Source organism: Lepisosteus oculatus, chromosome 14, assembly GCF_040954835.1.
Source record: "Lepisosteus oculatus isolate fLepOcu1 chromosome 14, fLepOcu1.hap2, whole genome shotgun sequence".
In the NCBI taxonomy this organism is placed as follows: Eukaryota; Metazoa; Chordata; class Actinopteri; order Semionotiformes; family Lepisosteidae; genus Lepisosteus; species Lepisosteus oculatus.
Window position 1 is genome coordinate 47,712,723 of NC_090709.1, and position 23,505 is coordinate 47,736,227.

Below are 23,505 nucleotides of genomic sequence, written 5' to 3' on the forward strand. Positions count from 1 at the left end.
TACTGAAGCAATCAAATTTATACGTTTCTTTTCAATCGAGAAGAGGATCATTCCTCTCAAAACTCAAAACATGCCTGTCTTTTCTTTTTTTCAAGGACAAATGGAGTATTGAGGTGTAAAGATGGGTTTAAAAACCAAAATCATCTGCTATTGCTGCTGTTTCTTTGATAGTTTCTTCAAATCCTTCAACTGATCATCGATATCAAGGAATAATATCATACAATTGTCGCCATGCATCCTCAGCTAAAATGTTTTAAAAAATGCGACAAAAGTACAAAATAACAACATTTACGGTTACTTCTATATTAAAATGAAGGTAAATATACCAAGATATTAAAATACAATTGTACAGTGCTAACTTAATAATGCCTGTGAAGTTTTCCAACAAATTTGAACTGTAATTCTGAAATATTATATCTGAGAATGCAGAGTACAAAGATCAAATTCAATCAGTGAAAATACAACAGTAGTTCATTAAACTAAGTTTCTTCCCTGAAATGATTTGTTTGCGAAGCACCAAGCACCCTTGAATGGATGGCGGAAATCAAATTTACAGATGGATTGAGAGTGTGCTTTCCAACTTTAGTGTAACATTTTCTTTTGATAGGGCGGAGTTGTCTTCACAATCTGGATTTTATTAAAAGGAGTGACATCAGTGTAAAACAGCTTTTCTTGGGGAACAACAGTTGTGTTCCATATTTCTTTATTTCTTATTATTTTAGTTTCAAGATCACAATTTAGTGTGAAACATAAAAGCCATCTGGAAAATCTGTTACACGTCATTTACAATGGCCTTTTAACTAATAGCCCGTGCAGGGATCAAACCCCAGCTGTTAGTACGAGTTTCGTAAGGCTCTGCAACATGCACATGAGAAACTAACCTCTGCTTCTTCATTATATACACAGCGAGCTATATTTGCAAGCTTACTGCCCCCTACAGGCTCTGTATTTGATTGTGGTACAAGACCGCCCGTGGAGAAATGAAGTGAGGAGGGTGTGTTCATTAAAAGGCTCAGCGTCCCTGGGAGGGCTCAAACCACCACCCTTTTGGTTAACACCCGAGCCACAAAGACTCATGTACAGCTTAACACATCTCGGTCTCAGTGCAAGTGATACACTCCGTAAAAGTTTCGGAGATTCATTTGTTTTTAAAGGAAAATCACCAACAGCGGCCGAGACTTATTGGAGTTTTTTCATTCTATACTGCGATTTCTGAAGGGTACCCTGTGAAAATATGAGTTTTGACAAGAAGGGATGGACATATAAGGTCAGAAGGCTGGGGAACTGGACCTTATGGTGAAGGCTGCAGGTTCAGCAGCAGAACCTGTTCAATATCAGTTGACTCCCATGTACTTAAAACACTCAATTTCCGGATTTAGAGTCAGACGTGCTACCGTTGCACCATGGGGTCCTTAATGAAAAAAAAAAACAATCAGTGTTCCTGGATCTGTTGTCGAGAACAACACCTGCTCAAGAGCTGCACAGCAAGAATAAAATGTGGTCTGGGAAGAAGAGACTCTGTTTGGAAGAGCGGCGCTCCTCACAGGAGGAAAAAAAAATTCGCGACCCTGATGGGGGCTTAAAAGTTACTGTTTGGCGTGGCGCAACAGAAGCGCGTCTGACTTCACATCAAAAGGCTGCGTGTTCAAATCACGTCGAGGTTTTTCAGGTTCTGGTTGTGCTGAACATGGAATTCACACCATGCAGTTGAGTTCTATCTGTACACCACATAGATAATCTGAACAAAATAGAGTAATACAGATCACACATTTAGTAGCTCACACAGTGAATACCCTTGAATACAAGAGAAAAGGCACGGTTCACATCTGTGAATCATCACCTCTGTCTTTAGAGACAGCTACATCAGATCTCAGTTTCAGATCTCCTTTATTATATAGTAAAACAAACCTGAAAGTTGAAGATTTTAAGGACACTTGTGTTTTATTAAACAGTGTCTTAAACCTGAAAATGTAATTTGAAAAAAAAAACGCTATTGGACATTAGCTGGTGCCTTTTGTAACGATTTGTTATTTCATGCTGGAAAACAAAGGAAACAGACCCAACGTTCGCTTTCAGGTGCGGTTCCTTACATAATCTATTACTGAAGAGCCTGATTAAAATTTACACGAACCAGCTAGAAGTCGAACCTACAATCTTAAGATCCAAAATCAGATGCGTTATTTATTAAAACTCTAGTATATCACATAACCTGAATTCCCCCATAGTGTGCTCAGCGCCGCTACTAGTAATACACAGCCCTGTCTAAAATTTCAAAGTGAGAAACGTGTTTTCTGAATTTTTATGAGTTTTAAAATATAATCTCTTTAAATCAGACAAAGGGTTTATGTTTCACACTGGAATTCCGATTGATTGAGAATTCAAAGAAAGACTATTTTCTTCCATAATACCGTGAAATTATCACATCCACCAGACTCTCCAAGTTCTCCAGACCTTGCTGGGTGAGCATTTGCTCCGTTAAATAAGGTCACATATCGTGTTAAATCATTTCTTCTCAACACCACAGTTCCTGGTGCACGTTTTCTCTATGAAAAAATACATTTTTCCCCTTGCACGATTTCTCGTTTTTTTTTATCAAAGCGTACAGAAAGAAGATAAAAGTAGAAACAGTGTCGCAAAAGAACTCTGTCGCTGTTGGGATATGTCAAACGCATTGAACATGAAAAATGCTAGATAAAAGCCATTTTCTCTTCGTTTCTCAGTGTCGAGGCTGCTACAGTACATCAGGAAAATAAAGTATATGCTCAATAGAGGGGTTGTCATATTTTGTCTGTTAATCAAACATAAACAACAATTATGGAATATGGACAAATTCAAACAATTTGTGAAATATGAAATAGAAATCTTGCTTATCAGTGCAGAAGAAATACTGCCAGTTGGCAAGAAACAACAGCATTTTTTTCTTTAACCAAAAACCTGCATAGGGAGATCAAAATCCACTTGAAAAAATCCACTTGAGAAGTTTTCGTTGGGGAGGATGGTTGTGGAAGGGCAAAAAAATAAATCTGTTCCGTTACGAACGGCGAAGGTCGCAGGTGATTCACTCCTCTTGAATAGGTCGCGCTAGGAGGTGCAGAGAAGTTTATATCCGGCTGAAGAAACTCCTCTTTCTCAGCTCCGCTTCTCTATTGTTTTGAAGCTGCGGCCGCGCTAACGAATGACGTCATTTTACTGCGCGACCCTGCATGTATTTCACCCACGTGTGGGTGACTGAATAATTTTCTTTAAAGAAAGTTGTTGTTTTTCTTTAAAATAACTTCAGGTTCTGAATACGTAACGTCTTGTCGACTGTGTTTATGCTTGAACAGAGCACAGCCCTGACAACAGGATCTGTGAAGAATAAAAAATAAGTTGTTCTGTTTAAACTCCGGAAGTCAGCCTTTGTTTCTGACCGACTCTGAAGAAGGATGGCGGAGTGCTTGTTAAATCTGCAAACCCAGCTTGACTCTTTCATGCACCTCTTGCTCAAATCGATCGTGTATGAAGTGTCAGAAGTTTTTGGAAACAGGATGTCTGACTCCGAGAACGAGTTTCAAGACAAACTCCGCAATATCTCCCACATCCTGGTGAGACGGGCCGTGTTTAAAATCACACAGTGTGTGGAGGACAGTGTCGGGAGTGAAATGGCGCAACTGAAGAAGGAAAACGAGAGCCTGAAGTGGAGATTGCAGCTGAGGGAGAAGGAGTCGGGAGCAGGAGGAGATCAGGAACGGACAGACAGTGTTGGACACACGCTTCCCTGTGAAGTCTCTGCAGAAATAAAAGAAGAAATGGACACAGAACTGCAGCTCTCAGGTCAGTGTGGTGACTTGTATGAAGTCAGTATGTGTGTTTAAAACCAGTGTCTATAACTTCCTCACTGGTGAGATTTTTTAAATAACAAACTTTATTTTAAAGAAAACATCTCGCAAGAGTAAACATTCTCGTTATCTAACAAACTATCAAACTGTCATCAAAAAACTTTCCTCACTGGTGAGAATATAGTGGAGAGATGCAGAGTGAAGTGGGAAAGACTTGTGTGATGTAGCAACGGGATACTTTACTGGAAACTGAACTGTTTTGTCCGGTTACGGTGCTGAAAACACCTCGTTCACATTTAACAATTGTTCCACTGAATCAATTTGTAATCCAACATCATTATGAAACAACATTTATAAATATTGTATTGTAAACGTTGTATTGGTCTAGATTTTATATGTATACTAATGATTGTGTATATAAAAATTATTTCAATTGTATTACCGTCCTCCACGGTCTGTGTCTGTATTAACTCGTCTGGAATATTAATCCAGTGTGTCTGTATTAACCTCTCTCTCTAAATGCATTGTTTATGTACTGTACTGTGCAGTAAGTGTGTGTGAATCAACCCCTCTCTCTCAGTGCAGTGTTAATATACCGGAGTGTCCAGTCAGTGTGTCTGTATTAACCCCTCTCTCAGTACAGTGTTAATGTACTGTAGTGTTCAGTCAGCATGTCTCTATTAACACCTCTCTCTCAGTGCAGTTTTAATGTAATGTTATGCCCAATCACTGTCTGTATTTACCCCTCTGTCTTAGTGTAGTGTTAATGTACTGTAATGTGCAAGCAGTTTGTTTGTTAACCCACCTCTCTCTCTCAATGCATTGTTTATGTGCTGTAGTGTACAGTCAGTGTCTGTATTAACCCCTCTCTTTCAGTATAGTGTTAATGCACGGTAGTGTCCAGTCAGTCTGTCTGTGTTCACCCCTCTCTCTTAGTGCAGTGTTGATGTGCTGTAGTGTCCAGTCAATGTTTCTGTATTCACCCCTCTCTCTCAGTGCAGTTTTTATGTCCTGTAGTGTCCAGTCAGTGTCTGTATGAACCCCTCTCTCAGCAGTGTTAATGTACTGTAGTGTTCAGTCAGTGTATGTATTAATCCCTCTCTTTCTCAATACCGTGTTAATGTACTATAGTGTCCAGAAAGAGTCTGTATTAACGTCTCACTCAGTGTAGTGTTAATAGACTGTAGTGTCCAGTCAGTCTGTCTGTATTCACCCCTCTCTCTCAGTGCAGTGTTAATGTGCTGTAGTGTCCAATCAGTGTGTCTGTGTTAACCCCTCTTAGTGCAGTGTTAATGTACTGTAGTGTTCAGTCAGTGTGTATGTATTAATCCCTGTCTCTCTCAGTGCAGTGTTAATATACTGGAGTGTCCAGTCAGTGTGTCTGTATTAACCCCTGTCTCTCTCAGTGCAGTGTTAATATACTGGAGTGTCCAGTCAGTGTGTCTGTATTAACCCCTGTCTCTCTCAGTGCAGTATTAATATACTGGAGTGTCCAGTCAATGTGTCTGTATTAACCCCTCTCTCTCTCAGTGCATTGTTAATATACTGGAGTGTCCAGTCAGTGTGTCTGTATTAACACCTGTCTCTCTCAGTGCAGTGTTAATGCATTGTAGTGTCCAGAAAGTGTCTGTATTAACCTCTCTCTCAGTACAATGTTAATGTACTGTAGTGTCCAGTCAGTCTGCCCCCCCCCCCCCCCCCCCCGAGCACTGTTAGTGTATGGTCTGTATAAATGCCTCTATCTCAGTGTAGTGTTAATGTACTGTAGTGTCCAGTCAGCATGTCTGTATTAACCCCTTTCAGTGCAGTGCTAATATCCTGCAGTGTCCAGTCAGTATTTATCTATTAACACTTATCTCTCAGTGCAGTGTTAATGTACTGTTATGTCCAATCAGTGTCTGTATTTACCCCTCTGTCTCAGTGTAGTGTTAATGTACTGTAGTGTGCAGTCAATTTGTTTGTTAACCCACCTCTCTCTCTCAGTGCATTGTTAGTGTGCTGTAGTGTCCAGTCAGTGTCTGTATTAACCCCTCTCTCTCAGTATAGTGTTAATGCTCTGTAGTGTCCAGTTAGTCAGTGTGTCTGTATTAACCCCTTTCTCTGATTGCAGTGTTAATGTTCTGTGGTGTCCAGTCAGTCTGTATTCATCCCTCTCTCTCAGTGCAGTGTTAATGTACTGTAGTGTCCAGTCAATGTGTCTGTATTAACCCCCCCCTCTCTCTCTCAGTGCACTGTTAATGTAAATGTAATGTGATTGTGATATTATTACAGTAGACTTACTTTTTACATGGTAGTTAGGTTTCTGACAAAGCTAAATCAGAACACCCCCTTATACCCACTTATTCCGCTGTTTAAACAACCCAAATTGATCGTCAGTGTACTAGTACGCGTTTGTGTAGTTTAAAGCTTTTTAGATCACATGGCCTCAGCTATCACTACTATGCTGATGATACTCAAATATACATCCATACCAAACCTGACGCTGATGTGTCTGTCTCTATTATATTTAGTTGCATCTCCCATATAAAATCTTGGATGACTCAATATGTCCTTCATGTTAACTGTGACAAGACTGAAGTCATGCTTATTGGCACCACCCATCAACTTTGTAAAACCAATGCTGTAACTCTATCTGTAGATTTTCTTATACTTGAGCTTCAGTCTATATTGAAAAACTTGGGGATGATATTTGACGTTTGACCCATATGTGCAGCATGTTGTCAAAACATCTTTCATTCACTTCAAAAATATTGCTCCACTACGCCCTATGTTATCACTAACTGTGGCTGAAAAGAGTTGTCTAATCTTGAATCGACTACTGTAACGCTCTACTCTCTGGGGACTCTAAATCCACATTGAACAAACTTCAGTATGTCCAAAATTCGGCAGCCAGAATCCTGACAAGGTCTAGTGCAAGTGTTTACATTACTCCTATCCTGGAGTCCTTGCACTGGCTTCCTGTCAAGTTGCATGTCGACTTAACAATCCTCCTGCTCACCTATAAGGCTCTCCATGGCTTGGCACCTCAGTACCTGTCTGGGTTATCACCCTACTCCCCACCTCACAACCTTCGCTCTTCTAATTGTGTTCTCCTATCTGTCCCCAAGTCCGACTACAATCAATGGGTGACATGGCCTTCTCCTGTTATGCCCCCAAGCTCTGGAACTCTCTCCCTAAGGATATCAGAGAGTCACCTTCTCTAAACTCCTTCAAATCCAGACTCAAAACCTTCTTCTTTAGAAGACCCTTCATTGAACTATTCTTTACCCCTCTGCTCCTACTGTATTTAGTACCACCATCTACTGTCTCCTCTAACTGTGTGTTCTCATCATGCTTATTTTGTGTATTTTTTGTTGTTGGCATTCTGTAAAATGCTTTGAGAAGCCACCTTTAAAAGTGCTATATAAAATAAAGTTTTTTATTATTATTATAAAGATTTTGTCTTGTTCTGTTTACAGGTTCAGAGGCCAGTGCTCTCTCTGAGGCTTGGGAAAGGGCTCCTCTTGAACAGAAGCACAGTGAGGAGGAGTGGGGCTCCAGTCTGATGCAGGAGACAGAGCTCACTGCTCCAGAAGGGAAAAAGACTCTCAGTGAGCAGCACACAGAGAGCAGACAGATTGTTGAGGTTCTGGACTCTGTGCCCATGATGAAAATGGAGTCTGAGAGTGAGACACCTGGGCTCTTAGTATGTGATGATTTTACAAAGAAGATGAATAATCTGGACTCGAACAATATTACACAAGGTTGTAATGAACTGGGCTGTGTCTCTGTACAAGAGCACAGTGAAGAACTGGATGTCTCTAATCTTACAGAGCAGGACATGGAGCCCCAGTTGATTGACTGTACAGAGCAGCAGACTGATGTACCTGGTGAAGAGAACATTGTTGAGATACAGCACCGAGAGGAGAGTCAGTACAGGGAGGAGCAACAGCAGCTCCTACAGGGCTTGATAATTAGGCCTTGTTCTGTTCAAGTGGAGAGACTGTCATTGCACAGTCTCAAACAATCATGTAATCCCTTAGCATCTGATGACTTTACACACAGGTTAAATAATCTGGTTACTGAGAAAATTGTTGAAAGTTTTAATGAACTGGAGAGTGTGTTTGTTCTTGGGCAAAGAGAGGAACAACTGAATGAACTGGGCGGTTTTAGTCTCAGAGAGCTGGAGAAGGAGCCCCAGATGATTCACACTGCTGAGCAGAAAAGTGAGGGACATAATGAAGAAAACAAATCTCACTTTCATCACACAGAGCAAGACCATTCCATGGAGCATTTGCAGAATAAGAGACCACAGGACGATCAGGGGATGAGGAAGAATCACTCAAGGCCTTGCTCAGATGGAGTGGACAAACTGCCATTATGGCACATGGAGGAGCAGTGTTTCTGTCAGTCTAGCATTTCAAAACCCTATCAGCACCTTCACACAGGAGAGAAACCTTTCAGCTGTAGTCAGTGTGGGAGGAGTTTTAGTCAGTCACATGACTTAAAAAGGCATCAGCGCATTCACACAGGAGAGAGACCATTCAGCTGCAGTCAGTGTGGGAAGAGTTTTAGTCGGTCAAGTAACTTAAAAACCCACCAGCGCATTCACACAGGAGAGAGACCGTTCAGCTGCAGTCAGTGTGGGAAGAGTTTTAGTCAGTCAAGTAGCTTAATTATCCACCAGCGCAGTCACACAGGAGAGAGACCATTCAGCTGCAGTCAGTGTGGGAAGAGTTTTAGTCGGAAAAGACACTTACAGTCACACCAGTGCATTGACACAGGAGAGAGACCTTTCAGCTGCAGTCAGTGTGGGAAGAGTTTTAGTCAGTCATATGACTTAAAAAGGCACCAGCACATTCACACAGGAGAGAGACCATTCAGCTGCAGTCAGTGTGGGAAGAGTTTTAGTCGGTCAAGTAACTTAAAAACCCACCAGCGCATTCACACAGGAGAGAGACCATTCAGCTGCAGTCAGTGTGGGAAGAGTTTTAGTTGGTCAAGAGGCTTAATAGCCCACCAGCGCATTCACACAGGAGAGAGACCATTCAGCTGCAGTCAGTGTGGGAAGAGTTTTAGTCAAATAAGCCACTTACAATCACACCAGCGCATTCACACAGGGGAGAGACCATTCAGCTGCAGTCAGTGTGGGAAGAGTTTTAGTCATTTACAACTTTTAAAACGACATCAGCACATTCACACAGGAAAGAGACCATTCAGCTGCAGTCAATGTGGGAAGAGTTATAGTCAGTCAAGTAGTTTAATAGTCCACCAGCGCATTCACACAGGAGAGAGACCGTTCAGCTGCAGTCAGTGTGGGAAGAGTTTTAGTCAGAAAAACCACTTATATTCACACCAGCGCATTCACACAGGAGAGAGACTTTTCAGCTGTAGTCAGTGTGGAAAGAGTTTTAGTCACTCGCACCTCTTAAAACGACATCAGCGCATTCACACAGGAGAGAGACCATTCAGCTGCAGTCAGTGTGAGAAGAGTTTTAGTCAGTCAAGTGACTTAAAAACCCACCAGCGCACTCACGCAGGAGAGAGACCGTTGTAGCAACAAGGTTTATTAAAATACAAGAATTAAGTTTGCTGCTCCCTTGCCAGTCCCTCTCTCCTTCACCTCAGTGGTGCTTGATACAGAGTCCATTCAATTTGGTTCACAATTAAGGTGTTTTTCTAGCCGATAGAGTGTCCTGCTAAGGAACAGCTCCCAAAAGCTGGTACACATCAACCACCTTAACAAATGTCATTTCTAGTGACTAAAAGTCTGAGATTCCAAGGGAAAATGTCATTCAAAGTTGGTTTATGACCCTAAGGTCAGAGTGCATTATTACTCATCATCAGCCAATCAGGAACTGGTAGGGCAGGTTAACCCCACGTGGGTCTCTGATCCCCATAAAACTTTCAACCAATGAGCGACCTGCAGTTCCTCCAGGTCTAAACAGGCAACAAAGAGCCCCTGGGCCGGCTGGACACCTCTCGAGCACAGTTCCCAAGAGCAGGACATTCTCACAGCGCGCCTGCTGGACTTTCAGCCTTGGAGCACCTCCTGAACATCCTCCGACTTGGTCCGGACCTCCACGTAACGGCCACTGTGTCCGAGTGGCAGGACTTTCCTTTGTTCTAAGAGTCGAGGGCGAAAGTTGCCAGCACGTAACCAAAGGATCCACCCGAAGTTAGCATCAGCAGCAAGCCTCATGAACAGGTCGGAACTGTGGACAGTTGAATAAGAATTCAGGACTAGCGCTTCATCAGGAACAAACCGGTCTTCATCCTGACCTGCTGGGACCCGCAGTCACTTTTCCTCCTGTGCACAAACTTTGCTAGTTTCAGCCAACACTAACTAGCTGGTCTTCAGAGAGCGCACTGCTTGAGCATTGCAGGAATCTCTCCCACGATGTCGCAAGCTGCACTGAGCACTGCCTGGCACAGAGCCAGAGAGTGCCGATTGGACACAGGAACAGCCTGCCACTGCTTCTTTGTGTCCACGGGAGATCTGAATTCCCACAGATTGGATGAGTATTCAACATTCTGCATTACAGCTCGAGAATTCAATTGTTATCCCAACCAGTTGATATCAATTTAATTCCTATGAGTGATGTACTTGTTTTGAGTATCTAGTGTAGAAGTTGTTATCCAAGTTCATTTACGAAACGGTCTAAATGAATGATATACTGAATGTATGTCCTCTTGGTATCTGTAACTCTTCATGATTAAATATATACCTTTTGTATTCTGCTAATCCTCACGATAAGATCTGTTATGTTTATATGCACATTTTATGTATTAATAAATGTATCCTCGTGTATTAGTACCCGTGTGTGTGCGTTGTTCGAGTTATCCCGCAAGGCTGGATTCTAATACCATCAGATTACAGATTAATGTAGCCAATTCATAGAGGGGTTTTAGTAGGAGGCCATGATTAGTAAGGGCCAATTGGAAATTTTTGCCAGGACACCGGGGTTACACCCCTACTCTTTTCGAGAAGCGCCCTGGGATTTTTAATGACCACAGAGAGTCAGGACCTCGGTTTTACGTCTCATCCGAAGGACGGCGCCTGTTTACAGTATAGTGTCCCCGTCACTATACTGGGGCATTAGGACCCACATGGACCACAGGGTGAGTACCCCCTGCTGGCCCCACTAACACCTCTTCCAACAGCAACCTTAGTTTTTCCCAGGAGGTCTCCCATCTAGGTACTGACCAGGCTCACACCTTCTTAGCTTCAGTGGGTTGCCAGTTGTGAGTTGCAGGGTGATATGGCTGCTGCCTTACCCATCATGGCCTCCTAATAACCCCCATCTCTGAACTGGCTTCATCACTCTACTCTCCTCCCCACTGAGAGCTGGTGTGTGGGGAGTGGACTGGAGCATCATCATCCAGGTGGGGCTGCACACTGGTGGCAGTAGTGGGATCCCCATGAACTGTAAAGAGCTGCACACTGGTGGGGGTAGTGGGATCCCCATGACCTGTAAAGACCTGCACACTGGTGGCGGTAGTGGGATCCCCATGACCTGTAAAGCACTTTGAGTGGAGTGTCCAGAAAAGCGCTATATATATATAACACCTCCGGCTGATGAATCTAAGGTAGAGAGAGAAAGAGAGAGAGAGAGATCAGGCAGGAGAAATGGAGGAGAGAGGTGATTAAACTGACCCATGTAGCCTCACACAAACTTAGCCCCTCAGTAGTCCAGGGGGACAGCAGAGGACATCGGTGCCCTACGAAGCTTCTGTCACAGTCAGGGAGACACACACACACACACACACACACACACACACACACACACACACACACACACACAGGTGGGGCTGGACAACACAGGATGTTTAAGTTGCCCTTTCCCCACCCCAGCCACCCTTTGTGTAAAGAAGCGCCTTCCCAGTCCCGTCCCGACTGGAGGATCTCATCCAGCTGTGTCTTGCGAGGCGCCAGGCGATCCTCTTCAACACCCCAGCTGGGCAGCTTGTTCCCGACCCCTGCCACCCTTTGTGTAAAGTAGCGCCAATCGTTCTCCTTTCCAAAACGCACACCATCTGTGTGTCCACTCCTGCCCCCTGATTCCCATTTCACTGCTGTTTCTGGAATACGACTAGCGAATCTCCACCAGGGGAGAGTGTACCTACACACACGCACACGCACAAACCCGTTTCATGTACATGACCAGATCTTAATATTCGTCTTATCCCCCCCCCCCACGTATTTCTCTACGGCAGGTGGCGAAGACTGCAGCAACCTCGGTCTTTCTATGACGGCAACATCCTGTTCACAGATGCCCCAGTACAGTGCAGAAAGGCGCGTTCGTACACAAGGGTACCTGCTGCAAAACACAAAACCACGCAATGTTCCACCCGCACGCCGCCATAGTTCACACCTTGGTGAGAATGCTGCATGCGATTTTACTCGAAAAGACATCGCTGCTCTGGGATCACATTGGATACATTTCTGTGCTGAAAAGAAGGGATAAGTCACTAGATCTCTTTATTCTCAAACAGAGGAGAATGGGGGGAATGTGATACAAATTTTCCAAATCCTTAAAGGTCACTGGCCAAGTCAGTCCAGCTGGCTTCTTCAGAGTGAATACTGAATCGTGGACCAGAGGGCACAGAGGAAGGGCATTTCATACAGAGAGCAGGCGGTGCTACTTTGCAAAAAGGGGGGTGGAGGTGGGGAACAAGCTGCCCAGCCCTGTGGTTGAAGCAGATACCCTGGCTTCTCTCCAGACACAGATGGATGGGACCTTCCAGTCAGGACAGGAGGCACATCTTTACACAGTGGGGAACAAGCTGCCCAGCCCTTTGTTTGAAGCCCAAACCCTGGGTTGAGATGAGCTCCTCTAGTCAGGACAGGAGGCGCTTCCGTACACAGAGAGGGGTGGGGGTGGGGAACAAGCTGCCCAGCCCTGTGGTTGAAGCCCATACCCAGGCTTCTCTCCAGACACAACTGGGTGAGCCCCTGGAACCAATTAACCACTCACGACCCCACAAGACAGACAGGAGTGATTTGTTGTTTGTTTTCTGCGCACAAGAAAGCCCATTTTGTTTACATACATCGGTCATGTTTATTTTTCACGTTTTAATTGGAGGTTCAGTCCTTTTGCATTTCCGCGTGAGAAGCGTTAAAGCATTGGCGGTTTTGTTTTGGTACACGTCCAAACTACCCGTTTTCAGCCACAGATGAACACAGATAAACACGTGCTCCTTTTTTTCATATGACATCTTGCCAGCGGCTCAAAAGTAACAAGAAGTAAAGATTCTCTGGGGGGGAATTTAATTTTTTTTCCCAACGTCAAAAAGTAAGGAACAGGAAGGAGCCCACAATAAGCGAGAACAATTACTGCAGACCCCCGGGAACAGCGCCTTAAAAACCACAGAGTAACATCCTGACTGCTTAGACCACGACAAAGCTCTTCTGCAGAGCGAAAGTCTCCTACAGGCAGGTATTTTTTTGTTTTAAACAGAACTGAAGCCCGTCTCTCCTGCAGCCGAGCCTGTCGCGACATTGGGTGTTTCATTTCACACGGAAGGAGCGCGTAGAATCTATAGAAAATGCAGGAATCATAGTAGTAGCACGTTATTGTGTTAAAAATAATCCCCCCTCTTTTTCACCCAGCCCCAGAGCCCAGCGCATTAAACGGCTCGTGTTCAGATCCTTCTTTTTGGTTTTGCATTAAAAAAGAAAGCAAGCAGGTTCGCCGCCAGCCCTCACTCTGACATGCTCTCGACTTCCAGTCAGCTCGCTGGTAAAGAAGAGGCATTTCCTGTGTGTGTGTGTGTGTGTGTGTGTGTGTGTGTGTGTGTGTGTGTGTGTGTGTGTGTGTGTGTGTGTGTGTGTGTGTGTGTGTGTGTGTGTGTGTGTGTGTCAGTCAGCCAGCAGGCATGGGGGGATATCATGCTGACCCGCAGCTCTGCGGGTTTGTGCAAGGGCAGATTATATCGTAGAGGGTCCGGTCTACCGAGTTCTGTCTGGTGTTCGGGGGCGTTGGGGGGTAGTTCGGGTCGTCTCAGGAAAAAAAAAATATCGACTGCCGAAGCTGGGATTCTCCCTCATGTCTTTTAGGTCTGTCATCCGCATTTTGCTGAAAACACACAAACAGAAATAAAATGACTTCCCTTTCACTTCGGGTTTACGTCTCTTTAAGTCTATACACAGAAGTGGGACCAAGCCAAACCACAAGCAGTGTGCCATTCAGCACGTCTTTTCACAAAGGTTGGTGGGGGTGGGGAACAAGCTGTCCAGCCATGTGGTTAAAGCTGATACCCTGGCTACTCTCCAGGCACAGCTGGATGAGCTCCTCCATTCAGGATAGGTGGCACTTCTGTACACAAAGAATGGTGGGGGTGGGGAACAAGCTGCCCAGCCATGTGTTTGAAGCTGATACCCTGGCTTCTCTCCAGACACAGCTGGGTGAGCTCCTCCAGTCAGGACAGGAGGCTCTACTGTACACAGAGGGGGGCGGGGGTGGGGAACAAGCCGCCCACCCATGTTGTTAAAGTCGATACCCTGGCTTCTTTCAGGGCACAGCTGGGCAAGATCCTGGCCTACTGAAGCCCCCCATTGGCTGATAATCCGCAGGGCGTCACCTTAACGGGGAGGATACAAAATGAAAAAAACGTTGCCCACCCCTCTGAGGAAGACGCAGAAGACGCAGACCGAGGAGAGGAGGGTGGACAGAGGAGGAGCCGTCAGGAGGATCAGCAGGCAAGGAACTGCAGACCCGGGCGAAGCGGGGTGGCGGGGCGGCACGCCAGCGCGTAGTGTAGTACGGGTCCCGCCTCTTGACGTAGTGGAAGCCCTGGCGGCCGGGCTTTCTGCTGGCTGACACAACCAGGGCCAGCGCGTCGTGCTGCTGGACAAACCACAGCGTCTCGTAGCGTGGCTCCAGGTCGCAGGGCAGGGCGGCGGCGGCGGCCCCGCCCGTGCAGGGGACCCGTGTGGGCGCCACGGGCCTCCCATCACCTAGAACCAGGAGATGGGAGGAAGAGCTGAGGTCACGATTTTGGCGAAATAACTTCCTCCACAAGAGTCAAGGGTCCCAGCACTGCTCTCTCTATTCATGCTTTTTAGGTAGGATTCCTTTTTTTTTTTAAATTGATCCTGTTAGAAATGTAAAGGATCAAAAGGCAGGGCCTATGATGTAAGCCTCATTTTCAGCTTTTATAATGGGGAAGTCCTCTGGCTGTGAAGTCTGTCTATTTCTGGATCGGTTTTAATCTTCTGTCTCCTTTTTTTGTATTTCTGGTGTTTAAATTAAAAAAAAAATAAAAAAGAGCCGCAAAAGGAGGTTTTAAAAAAAAAACTTTTTAAAACTTTTACAGGATATCACCTAATATGAACATAATGAAGCATTCGACTAAATCCAGTGTTAACACCGGTGTCCTGGCCAAATCCCTCCTGGTCTTTACCCATCATGGCCTCCTAATAACCCCCCTCTCTGAACTGGCTTCATCCCTCTGCTCTCCTCCCCACTGAGAGCTGGTTTGTGGGGAGAGGACTGCAGCATCATCCAGGTGGGGCTGCACACTTGTGGTAATAGTGGGATCCCCAGGACCTGTAAAGAGCTCTGAGTGGAGAGTCCAGAAAAGCGCTACAGACGTGTAAGGATGATTGACTATTCTTGTTGTTATTTCAATACAAAACAAAACAGAAAAAGTATGTCAAAAAGTATAAACGCACACACAAAAAAAACAACAATAACACACAACACAATACATTATTATTATTACAAATCAGGACAATGTTGTTTTTCGCTTGCTTAATGTATTTTTTCAATGGGGTTGAAATAATATTGCATTTCCACCTCATACACATGAAAGGACGAAGTAGCGGCGCACTATTTCGTTGTGTGAACGCGACATGTATCCACACGGGGGAAACAAATATAACATATAAATATAAACTATATAAACAAATCCTATTTCTTTCCCACATTAGCTTGCGAGTTATAATGTGATATCAAGCTCCTTATATCGAACACATTTACCTGCTTGAAGGTAAAGGTTTGCAAAACAGCGTTGTAAATGTTTCTGTTTTTGGCTCCACGGCCGAAAAGCTACAGTGCCTTGCGAAAGTATTCGGCCCCCTTGAACTTTTCAACCTTTTGCCACATTTCAGGCTTCAAACATAAAGATATAAATTTTTTATTTTATGTGAAGAATCACCAACAAGTGGGACACAGTTGTGAAGTGGAACGAAATCTATTGGATTTTTGAAACTTTTTTAACTAATAAAAAAATGAAAAGTGGAGCGTGCAAAATTATTCGGCCCCTTTACTTTCAGTGCAGCAAACTCACTCCAGAAGTTCAGCGAGGATCTCTGAATGATCCAATGTTGTCCTAAATGACTGATGGTGATAAATAGAATCCACCTGTGTGTTATCAAGTCTCTGTATAAATGCACCTGCTCTGTGATAGTCTCAAGGTTCTGTTGAAAGCGCAGAGAGCATCATGAAGACCAAGGAACACACCAGGCAGGTCCGTAATACTGTTGTGGAGAAGTTTAAAGCCGGATTTGGATACAAAAAGATTTCCCAAGCTTCAAACATCCCAAGGAGCACTGTGCAAGCGATCATCTTGAAATGGAAGGAGTATCAGACCACTGCAAATCTACCAAGACCTGGCCGTCCCTCTAAACTTTCAGCTCAGACAAGGAGAAGACTGATCAGAGATGCAGCCAAGAGGCCCATGATCACTCTGGATGAACTGCAGAGAACTACAGCTGAGGTGGGAGAGTCTGTCCATAGGACAACAATCAGTCTTACACTGCACAAATCTGGCCTTTATGGAAGAGTGGCAAGAAGAAAGCCATTTCTCAAAGATATCCATAAAAAGTCTCGTCTAAAGTTTGCCACAAGCCACCTGGGAGACACCCCAAACATGTGGAAGAAGGTGCTCTGGTCAGATGAAACCAAAATCGAACTTTTTGGCCACAATGCAAAACGATATGTTTGGCGTAAAAGCAACACAGCTCATCACCCTCAACACACCATCCCCACTGTCAAACATGGTGGTGGCAGCATCATGGTTTGGGCCTGCTTTTCTTCAGCAGGGACAGGGAAGATGGTTAAAATTGAGGGGAAGATGGATGCAGCCAAATACAGGACCATTCTGGATGAAAACCTGTTGGAGTCTGCAAAAGACCTGAAACTGGGACGGAGATTTATCTTCCAACAAGACAATGATCCCAAACATACAGCAAAATCTACAAAGGAATGGTTCACAAATAAACGTATCCAGGTGTTTGAATGGCCAAGTCAAAGTCCAGACCTGAATCCAATCGAGAATCTGTGGAAAGAGCTGAAAACTGCTGTTCACAAACGCTCTCCATCCAACCTCACTGAGCTCGAGCTGTTTTGCAAGGAAGAATGGGCAAGAATTTCAGTCTCTCGATGTGCAAAACTGATAGAGACATACCCCAAGCGACTTGCAGCTGTAATCGCAGCAAAAGGTGGCTCTACAAAGTATTAACGCAAGGGGGCCGAATAATTTTGCACGCCCCACTTTTCATTTTTTTATTAGTTAAAAAAGTTTCAAAAATCCAATAGATTTCGTTCCACTTCACAATTGTGTCCCACTTGTTGGTGATTCTTCACATAAAATAAAAAATTTATATCTTTATGTTTGAAGCCTGAAATGTGGCAAAAGGTTGAAAAGTTCAAGGGGGCCGAATACTTTCGCAAGGCACTGTATGTCTCTCTTCTCTTTTCAGCACAGGAATCAACCTCTACTTCTTCCTCGGACGCAGCTCCCTCCTTGAACTTTGTATGTTTATATACACACACAGCGCAGGTGCTCTTGTCCAGCCGAACAGAGTGCACAGACGTCACCTTGCTCACGTCTGCACCCAGAAAGCTGCCCGGTTTTGAGGGGATACAGTTTTTGCACTAAACAGTAAACTCTCTGCTTACATCTGTTTTTTCCCCGTTTACAACTGTTTTTTTTTGTGCAATAGATGCCAGGGACTTGTGCAATATATTTATAATGTGCAACACAACTTTTTGTGTACTGTTCTGGTTTGTTCTTTGTATATTCTGGACTGTGAGCGACTCTTCTTTGTGCACTTCTCACTGACTAGACTGATTGGATTGGATTGTTGTATTATTGTATAATTTTGTTACACTGTCGCTGCGTTGACAGTGCTGCTGTCGCAGTGCAATTTCCCTCACGTGATCAATAAAGTATCTATCAGTTAACACGTAACAGGTTTAAATTCCCTGCTGAAAAGAGAAGAAAGAAAACACAACGTTTCGACCATGGAGCCTACTTCAGGTTCGACTCGACTACAGACTCCACACAGAAGGATCGCCGCCTAGTACTCGACCACTCGGGGAAGTGAAAACGGGGCCTCCGGATGGCAGCCGTAACACCCCCTGGTGACACGCCACACCGTCTCCGTCTGCGACTCGACCCCGCTCTCCCAGGCGGGGCGCCAGTGAAAGCGTGTCGATGCGTTAGCGCATTATCTTCCCGCACCGGTGTGAGCTGACCACTGCGGAAAATCTCTTCTGAAAAGTGTCGACACTTGAAGCCCGACGTTCAAACACGAAAAGTCCCTGCGGTGATCTATCGACAACCGGCGCTCGGCACGCTCGGCGGCCAGGGGCTATGGCAGCGGCGACGGAAAAGCCGATTTGCGTCTTGGAAATGACGAGCCCACCCCCCTCCTGATCCGCTCCCTTACTGCTCTTACCGTGTGTTACAACACGCAGCCCCGCGCCCCTGCGTGACCTCACATTTCCACCCACCCACCCCAGTCTTCCTCGTCTCCGAGGGTAAAGTTAGCTTGAAGTTTGAAAACGATTTTGGCACGCCTGTACCGTATACACGAAACCTCTTAGAGTTGCGAGAATACTTGCTTTGTGTATAAAATACATTGTGAATGCTTTCTCAGCCTTTACTTATAAGTTTTATGACATTTTTTTGACCAAGCACGAATATTCTTTTGTCCATATCTTCGCAATGGAAGCACAGAACGACGTCAAACCAAATGCATTTTAAAGACCAAGACTAGTGGAAATTTCCACAGCCTCTACATAATTACATACTAACTGGAACCCGGGGGACCGCTGTGTGCACGTTCACAACGTGAGAAATACTGTTCAATATGGCTTCGTGCGAAAAACCCATATATGACCATAGGAAGCAGAACAGCGCAGTCTCCAATTACCCAGACTGTAAGCACGGGAATAAAGCTTTGTTTGATTTCTGAAACCCTTCCTTTACGTCCTGTTTTCATTCAGGTAAGGGTCAACTATATTGACAATACTACTGACAGCAGGAAGATTAAAATATTCTTTACTCAGCAGCTTATTAAAAACAGCTCCCATGATGTTCAAACCGACTTTATACACAGAACACTGACAGAGCTTTTGTGTTCTGAATCTCTTTTTCTCGGGCTTTTATTTAATGTGGCACAATGCACTGGGATAGGGGTATTCTGTTCACAAACCAATAGGATTTAAACCACAGCACCCACAATGCTGCAAGTAAGTGTTTTGCACACTAAGCAGGTCCTCTGACTTTTCCCAGCTTTGTTTTGGGTTGTGGAACCTTTATTTTTTATGCTTTTTTGAAAACACTACAGGTAATACACTGGGACAGGTCGTCTTCATGGCTCAATAGCATTTCAAATACAACAGCCACACTGCTGAAACCAAGTGTTTTACACACCAAACAGGCCCCCTAACCTTATACAACCTTGCTGTGGCTGTGCCACTTTCTTTATTTTTTTATGATTTTTTGAAGATAACACTACAGGTGATACACTGGGATAGGTGGGTCTTCTTCGTGGCTCAATAGCATTTCAAGTACAACAGCCACACTGTTGAAACCAAGTGTTTTACACACCAGATAGCCCCCCTAACCTTGTACAACCTTGCTGTGGCTGTGGCCCCTTTCTTTATTTTTTATGATTTTTTCAATATGGCACCATTAGACAGCCGGTACATGGGGATAGGGGGCTGCTATTCACGAGTCAATAGCTCTTCAAGCACAACAGCCACAGTGCTGCAACCAGGTGTTTTACACACCAGACAGCTCCCCTAACCTTATACAACCTTGCTGTGGCTGTGGCCCCTTTCTTTATTTTTTATGATTTTTTCAATATGGCACCATTAGACAGCCGGTACATGGGGATGGGCGGGTGCTATTCATGAGTCAATAGCTCTTCAAGCACAACAGCCACAGTGCTGCAACCAGGTGTTTTACACACCAGACAGCTTCCCTAAACTTATACAACCTTGCTTTGAGTTGTGGACCATTTCTTTATTTTTTAATTATTTTTTTACTGTGATCAAGTGTTGTGCTCACTAGGCAGGTCACCTGACCTTTCACAGTCATGCTTTGTTGTGTGAAACTTTAATTCTCTTTTTAGGATTTTTTGAACATGGCAACTTCCACCGAGATGTGTAGGGGGTGTGGGGGTGCTCTTCAATAGCTTTTTCATCTATACACACAAACAGATGTAACCAAGACACTCAGAACCTGTCACGCAGGGGCTGAATGCTGAGGATAGGGATCCAATGTGGTGCCCTTGGTAGGGTTTGGCGCGAGACGCAGGCGTAGTCAGAGTAAACAAGCAGGGGTCCGAGTCCGGGAAGGCGTAGTACAGGTGTAGGCACAGAATCGACAGGCAAAGGCGTAGTCGAGGGACTGGCAGGGGTCAGAGTCTGGGAAGGCGTAGAAGTTGCGTCGGTGTGGATTCAGAAGGCAGAGGCGTAAACGAAGAGACAGTCTGGGGTCAGGATTTGAGAAACCGTAAAATAGGCGAAGGTACAAAATCGAGTGGCTAAAGCGGTAGTCAGAAAAGCGGGGTCGAGGTCCAGGGGAGAAGTCGTAGTAAGGCAAAGGCGTAGTTAGTAGGTAAGCTCCGGGAGAGAATCTCAATCGTGAGCAATGACCGGGGGACAGATGAGGGTTTAAGTAGAGGACTGATTTGCACGTTTGGTGCGGGGAGAGCTCGAGGGAATGCGGGAGCGCTTGCTTGCATGAGGGAGATTCGTGACAGAACCAACAGAATCAACCTGAACTCATAGAAAAACAAGAATGCCCCTGAGACACCTGCAACCCCCTCCTGGACCGCTCTGGTATCAACACCCCCAAACCCATCCATTCCAGCTAACAAGACTCAGAATGGGTGCAACCCTCCAACCTGGACCAAGAACTTCCAATCTCTGATGTTACTGTCTCTAAAGTCGGACGTCATGTTCTGCGGATGTGCAGTGTGCCTTTTCTCTTGTCGTGTTCAAAGTGATTCGTTGCATACGCTCCTGACTGCATGTTCTATATTCCTCTGTTATTTCATTCAGATGACCTATGTGGTGTGATCACAAGGTTCAGCACCAGCAGAACCTGCAGACACATCAGCTGACCTCGACATGATTTGAACACACAATCTTCTGAGCTGGAGTCAGACGTGCTACCGTTGCTCCACAAGGTCACTTGCTACAAGAGCTTTTAATTCCCCCAAAGAGAAAAATCAGCGTCCCTGAAAAAGATTTTGTTTTCATTCTCTCCTGTGAGAAGCGCCGCTCTTCTGAAGAGGGTCTTTTCTTCCCAGACCACAGATTCTTCTTCCTGCCTGGCTCTCACACAGAGAGCAGGCACACCATCTCCACTAATGTGTTTACTATATTTATAGATCTGACCCCCTACAGCCACGATATTCCTGAACAGGATATTTACCACCAGCCTCGTGAACTTCTCATCTTGACCTCTCCCAGGAGGAGCCAATTAACACAGAATCCTCTCTCCATTTAGTAAATAACACAAAACACTGTTTACCTGTCAAGACAGAAAACCTGGCTGCTCCAGGTGAGGCTTAAACTCACAACCTCGGCATGACACCACTGATTATGTCATTTTACATGGCCTGAACCAGGAAAGAGATTGGAAGAAGTTATGGTGCTGTTTTAATACTTGCCTATTATTGTAATTTTTCGGTCAAATCTTTTATTTTGGAGTACTTTCAATTGATGTTAATCCTTGTCCCGTTGAACGACTCTGGGCCATGGTGAGTCTTGAATAATGTTCTTATAAGCTTCAGTTTGAAAAAGTGCGCTCTCCAGAAGCTACCAAAATCGCTAATGGTTACATAACACTTAATGCAAAAGCTACGTTCGGGGTTGAAAAAGAATATTACTTGCTATGAATACGAACACTGTTACAGGAGGGGTGTTAGAGCTATTTTAGCTTAGATCATCAGTTCTTCTCTGTCTATATCAACAGTGTTATCACTACTGAGTGCTAAAGGCAGGTCCTGGCAATACTTCATGAGATCTTTTTTAGAAAACATTTAAAAAATATATTTCCACTACCATACATAAAGTAAAAGATACCGATTGCAGCTAGAAGCAAATTCCAATCGAAAATGTATCAGCTTTAAAATTTTCTTTTGGATCCATACAACGATCAGCATGAGACTCAAAATATAACTGTGTTTGATTGTACAGCAGAGATTGTCCAGCATTTATCTTTATATTTATGTTAAAATTAAGGTAAATATATTAAAATATCAACATCCACCTTCACAGTGCTAACGAACAATGCTTGTCAAGTTCTCAAACAATTCCTCGTTGTATTTCTAAACGATTTTAGCAGAGGACGCAACAGGAGTATAACTGATATCTCCCGCCAGCCATTCAAATATACTTTTCCATGGGTGAAAAAGGTTTTCTGGGGAGTTGCGGTGTTGATCACTATTGGACTTCCCCGGTCTCTAGTGTTGTTGTTAGACACAAGCAAAAGGCTTGCATTTTCTGCAAATATAAAGAGGGTTACGGTTTTGGCTTTAGTGGAGACAGTGTTTACATTGACAATACTAAGAAGGTCATCCCTGGGTGGGCTTGAACCACCAACCTTTCAGTTAATAGCAGAACACGCTCACCGATTGCGCCACAGAGAGTGATGAGAAAAGCTGTTCTCCATTTGCACCTTTCCGGTCAAAAAATAAACATCGCTTGTGTTTTCAAGCCACAACCCATTTGTATCTGCTAGGCGGCACAGTCGTCGTGCACAAAGAACGCTTTGAAAAGCGTCAAAAGCAAGTCATTCCGAGTTGGTTGTTTGTGTTTTGGAAATGCTGTATTGCTGCCAAATGCTGAAATGATCTCTCAGCTCCTAGGTTGTCATTTCTGCTCTGTAAAGGAATAACAGCACGCGTCGGCTTCCAGCACGGTGGGTCGGGACACTATGTTGCGGTTTGGAGAGAGCGATGTCTTCCTCGTAAGTATTGTAACGCCCTCGCCCGGTGGTGAGGAGGAAGAGCACCTAGGCACTCATAGCACCACAGAGCAGGCTGGGAGTTGTAGCTGGGGAGAGTCTGAGGGTCAGCTCGATGACCAGCAGCTGACCCTCCATATATAAATAGTGTCGTAGTAGTTTTAGTGTCCTGTGTAGCCTTATAAGTGTATAGCCTGTTGTTAAGTAATTACGACCCTAAAGATGTGTACGTGTTCCATCAGTCTCCTCATGTGTGTGTAGATCCTACGCTGTTCAGCAGTCTCTCGAGAAACTAAGCAAAGTGTTTAAAGATACTTTGTCAGCTTGACATCAAGGCAGAAAACAAAAACCTACTTGCGTCCTCTCAACCCATATGCGCTTTGCCACTTTTTGCGTTATGCAGGGAACGACATCTGCCGAGATCACTTTTGTGTCAATGCAAATCGTAGTGTGCCCTTCGTTTTAATGTTGGTTATGGTGGCGTGCTGCT

The 23,505-nt window shown here is 44.5% G+C and overlaps 1 protein-coding gene and 1 non-coding gene across 2 annotated transcripts; one reads left to right on the forward strand and one right to left on the reverse strand.

The window, feature by feature from the left end:
* The first annotated feature begins 2,374 nt into the window (after positions 1-2,374).
* LOC138242990 (zinc finger and SCAN domain-containing protein 2-like) lies at positions 2,375-10,608 on the forward strand. The gene is made up of 2 exons (XM_069198493.1): positions 2,375-3,813; positions 7,277-10,608. Exons 1-2 carry the CDS (start codon positions 3,426-3,428, stop codon positions 9,352-9,354), a joined length of 2,466 nt encoding a protein of 821 aa, XP_069054594.1. The 5' UTR covers positions 2,375-3,425; the 3' UTR covers positions 9,355-10,608.
* A 12,015-nt stretch (positions 10,609-22,623) lies between these two features.
* trnan-auu (transfer RNA asparagine (anticodon AUU)) lies at positions 22,624-22,698 on the reverse strand. Its single transcript has one exon. It is a non-coding gene; the product is annotated as a tRNA-Asn (tRNA).
* Positions 22,699-23,505: the final 807 nt, after the last annotated feature.